At 34.0% G+C, this 4,946-nt stretch overlaps 1 protein-coding gene across 1 annotated transcript; it reads left to right on the top strand.

Moving 5' to 3' along the window:
* Positions 1-569: 569 nt before the first annotated feature.
* On the top strand, positions 570-3,405 carry LOC134603014 (transmembrane and death domain protein 1-like). Its single transcript, XM_063448626.1, has 5 exons — positions 570-636; positions 1,073-1,231; positions 1,976-2,095; positions 2,525-2,662; positions 3,176-3,405. Exons 1-5 carry the CDS (start codon positions 570-572, stop codon positions 3,388-3,390), a joined length of 699 nt encoding a protein of 232 aa, XP_063304696.1. The 3' UTR covers positions 3,391-3,405.
* Positions 3,406-4,946: the final 1,541 nt, after the last annotated feature.

Here is a 4,946-nt window from a genome sequence, read left to right as displayed (position 1 = left end):
ACCCCAAGGGTGTTTTTTTTTTTTTGTAACATATTATTACAATTACATTTTAATGATCTGTGCTATTTACAAATTATTCATTTTAGGTTTGTTTAAACTAGTTCATTTAATGATTTTTGAGCCAAAAAGTGTATGTTGATGGCATAAGTATTATTTAATAAGTTTTTTAGCACAGTATATTTCATATTGGTTTGATTCATGCCACATATTTGTTGTTTGCTGTTCATAATAGGTAGTTATAGTGTTGTACTTGTAATTGCACTTTATTTTGTGAGTGTATATGAAAGTAATTGTTATAATTTATTATTTATTACAGAGCATTAATTGGCATAGTGCTGCACATTGAAGTAATCTTTACATAAATCACACTTTAAATCTGTGCATGCAACTTTCAGTTTAATATAAAAAAAAGTTGTGTTACACTAGAGATATAGACATTGACATCACCAGTAAAGAAGTAACCATGATGTCATAGTTAGCTTGTCAAGTCACACTAGAGATATGCACCTTGATTGTCATTAGAGGTTAAACTCACTAGTAAAGCAGTTATTGTTTCAATAGCTTCAGACATGGATTTGTACATTGTACTGGTAGCGCTGTTTCCTTTATGGAATTGTGTTGTATGTGAAGATACAGGTAATAATCAATGTATCCTTTCTGGATAGTGTTATATCTAAGCTGTATCAAAAGAGCAGACATATTGGGTATAAATGGCAAATCTTTAGTAATTCCATTATATAGCATACGTATTACATTGAACTTCCAGGAGTTAAATATTTGATCAATAATGACTATAATATTACTATTACAACATCTAAATGTCTTGACCAATGTATTCAGGGCTTGATTTCCCATTGCAGCGAAAAACTGAGGAAGTTTTGAGGGAATTTTAATGTCACCATCCGTGACTGTTTGTTCTAAAAGTAACATTGACACAAATGTACCAAGATTTTTGCTGAAATTTTATTTATTCTTGACAAAAGGCTGAACTCTTATACACCAAGTACTTGGTAACCTCGGATGCATTAATTTGTGACTCTGTTTAATTAACAGGATTTTATTTCCTTTTCAGCTGCCGATGACATTGGCCCTCACATGGTGATAAGGATAGCGGAACTCCTTAGCCCTGAGGAATGCCAAGATTTCATCAGCAGAATCAATAGACCTGAAGACGATCTGGTTAAGAAAGTCTCAAACCTGTCTCCAAAACGACGCAGGCGCAGAGAGATTGGTAGATTCACTGTGCAATTATTATATCATGTGTTAATGTTGTAACTGGAGGGCAGAGTTAATGAAATAGGGTATTTTAAAGTATAATAAATCAGGAAAGATAATGTATAATTATTTTGTATTACAAATTCTATTAATATTCACACATATATATTATCAGCACACTTTGTTATTGTTTTTGTTCTGACAAAATTTGTGCAGGATCTCTTTTTACTAGAAATGTTTTTATATAACGCTACTCTGTACTGTACAGCAGCAAATCTATAACGATATACACATTTATTGCAGTTCTCTGATCATTTCATATGTACCATTACAGAAATATTCATTCAGACTAGGGTGAGATAATGAGATACTTTAAATTATTATTATAATAAACTTCCATCAAAATTATTTCCATTCTTACCATACATAAATACAAAACTATATTACAATTCAGATTTTAGATTTTTGTTTCATTTAGAGATTTATAATTAATGTGTAAAAAAAATGTCAAGGAAAATGTGGGTGCCCATACCAAATTCTGAAGCTGGTGCTAATGCCAGCCATGTTTTTACATTGCAGTTGATTGTTCACCCACTTTACAGCTGATTTTACTGATCACTGTTAGCATTCCAATGAAAATGTGTGGCAGGCTTGTTTATATCAAGATAATTATTTTACATGTCCACGGAGCACCACTGATGGAATTACCAGCAAAATCCTGGGAGCTAATCCTGATTGTATCTCTTCTTTCTACACACAGTGACCAAGGAGCAATGTTTGGCAACATTACAGAAATGGTTTGATGAAAAAGGGGAATCAGTCTATTGGGACCGGATCTCTACTATTTTATATCAAGTGGGACGACCTGATGTTTCTAAAGGTAAATATAAATGTTGTAATTTTGTAGAAAATGGTATTAATCTCAGATGTTGTGATGTTAAAGTGGTTAGAGGTCACAGTGCTTCAGTATCTCTGTATACATCCTCTTATTTCAAGAAATTAAAGTGTCCCTGCCAATCCTGACACATTTTATCTTCGTGAACTTATTTTGATTAAACATATTGAAATGAAATGCTTCAGACTACAGAGTTTATGAATTTCATAAGGTAGTTTTTCATAAATGTAAAAATTAATCCCATTCATTCTCTATAAACCATATGCATGTATAGCATAGCACTGTAAAAGTATCCATAGAGAGTTGGATTTTCCACTAATACACCAGGATAGAATTTGAACTTTACTGAGATCATGAGAAATGAAACGTCTTATCATGTCGATACATGCCGTAACGCGTTCATATGTATAATAGAACTTGGAAGAAATCTCAATCAGGACAAAATTCTGGAGATTGAGAAGAACGCTGATGAATATAAGCAAAAAATGCTGGATTCATCTCTGCTTCTTCCGAATGAAGAATTTTCTGAAATCGATGCCAGGCAGAGAGATGGTGAGTGCCCAACATAATTAAACATTTAGAGATTTAAGGTATTTTTTTTTTCAGCGGAGACTCACAGATTAATTAAAACCAAAATGGTAAACAAATAACAGAGACCTTGCTAAGCGAGAGGGGACGGCCCAGACTTGAGTGGGTTGCTGAAAAGCCCCAAAGCTGTATTTTAGCACTTTATATTGCTATTTCTGGTGTATGGCTGAGAGGGAGGGAAAGCCGTGGTTACTGAGACAGTCACTTTCTCTGCCCAGCTCCACGCTTTCTTACTGCCAGAATGCAAACCTACTATACTCTTTGGTGTGAAGGTTACTACTGGTTAACTCTGCTTGGCACTGGAGCCAGGGCTTTTATAGAACTTCAAAGACAATATTAATAATTAATAAAATATATATCGGTCTATCTCTGTCACACAGCTGATGTTTTATCTGTATATTTTACTCATAGAGTTTAATAATGTTGTGCTTATGACACGCTGTCCTGTAATTTTTTAATAATGTTTCTTTTCTACAGTTTTCAACTTTGAGGATATGGATTGGGATCTCATTATTGAAAGAAAGCCACGCCCACCTTACCAGCGAGCGCTTACCGAGTGGTGCTGGTACATGTTATATGGTGTTATTATTGGATTCCTGGGAGGAGCTGTAATGGTGGTCATGATCTATCTATTGCTCTTCAGGGTTTTAAAGATTGATGGAAGAGAGAGAGATTTTTACAAGATTGTCTGATAATACATGTCTGCACGGCAAGGGCAGTGATGATTGAAATAAATGAGAGATTAAATAAACAGCACTTCAACTTCTACATTGCTAGTAATTTAATGTTTATTTGTCTAATGGTGGATTATTACTGCCACAACATCAAATTTCTGTACACAACTTGAGCTGGTGATACAACATTAGCAATGTCCTACTCAAGATATAAAAAATTTGTAATAAAGAGTCATACAACACCTGAACAAGACGAACACCATAACTGAGAGCTCCATTATCTGTCTACAAATCTCAGTAGAGAAAAAACAACATTAGGGAACCATGAAAGATAATGAAGATTACCACTTTTTTTTTTTTTTTTTAGACATAAAATATAAATTGCCTTATTAAATTCAATAATAGCTGAAAATAGCCACGGCCTCATCTACACAAAAAGATAGAGATGGGCCATGACTAACAATCAAGACACACATCCAACTGGTCTTACATAGGAGAGAAAAAACACACACAAAAAAAAGAAAAAAGTCAAATTGCCCAAAAACAAAGTTGTTGTAATATCTACTAAAAGGTCACAGAGATTATGTGAAACTGTCCTAATCTTGCTTTCATACCAACTATGCAGAAATTGATATGCCTAGTACCCGAATTCCGTCCCATTACCAGTCTGTAATATCTACAATAAATTTAGAATAGAACTCACAAAGTCCCTCATTAGGGAGGTTATTACTTAAGAGTAAACCCTTCTCCATCTCAAGTTAGTATAATAGTTGTGCTTTAAGTTGGCCTTTTTTTGGGATGTCTATATTTTTCCAAAATCTAGCAATCAGAATTTTAGTTGCCATTAAACAATGAACCAAAATCAATTCCAGATTACCATGTATTTCTAAGCCAAAAAGGTGGAGTAGTGCAAAATCCGCTTTAAACTCAGGGCGTATACCTCCAATTCTAAAAATTAGGTCAAATATGATAATCCAAAGAGGTTTAATTCTGGGACAAGTCCACCAAATATGGAGTAAAGTCCCTTCAGGGTGGAAGCATCGCCAACAGTTTGGGGGATTAGATATGGATATTTTAGAAAGTCTTACAGTGACCAAATACCATCTAAACAAAATTTTTGTGAAGGTCTCAAGAATATTCAGATTGTGTATATGTTTCCTTGTCAGCATAAATGCTTTACACCAATTATTGTGAGGAATGGAGATACCCAAGTCTTCTTCCCATTTAGTTAGAGCATTAGGTATATCCGGGACCCCCGTAAGTTTTATCAAATCGATCGCAAGAGAGAATACCTTCTTTACATCTAAACCAGAAAAAATCTTCCTGAACAGATTGCCCCTATCAACAGCCAAAGAGATAATATGGTCTTTAAGAAAACTCTTAAGACGTAGATAGTTAAATATCTCCTTAGAGGGTAAGTCTAACTCCGTCCTGAGAGTTTCATAACTTTTCATATGCTGACCTACAAAGAGATCTTTTATCTTATAGGAACAGTTTTTATACCATTGCCTTAAGTTTATCTCTAACATAAACTGTTCTAAAGATCGTATAGTAAGATTCTCACAAAGTGTTTT

The sequence above is a fragment of the Pelobates fuscus genome, chromosome 1 (assembly GCF_036172605.1).
Source record: "Pelobates fuscus isolate aPelFus1 chromosome 1, aPelFus1.pri, whole genome shotgun sequence".
Classification (NCBI taxonomy): Eukaryota; Metazoa; Chordata; class Amphibia; order Anura; family Pelobatidae; genus Pelobates; species Pelobates fuscus.
Note: the sequence above shows the minus strand (reverse complement) of the source record. Positions and strands in the feature narration are given on the sequence as shown.

Bases quoted from the DNA above. Each gene is read 5' to 3' on its own strand.
- LOC134603014 (XM_063448626.1), top strand. From the start codon at position 570: ATGGATTTGTACATTGTACTGGTAGCGCTGTTTCCTTTATGGAATTGT. The intron at 1,232-1,975 runs GTAGATTCACTG...TTCTACACACAG, and splicing joins ACGCAGGCGCAGAGAGATTG to TGACCAAGGAGCAATGTTTG. The intron at 2,663-3,175 runs GTGAGTGCCCAA...TCTTTTCTACAG, and splicing joins CGATGCCAGGCAGAGAGATG to TTTTCAACTTTGAGGATATG.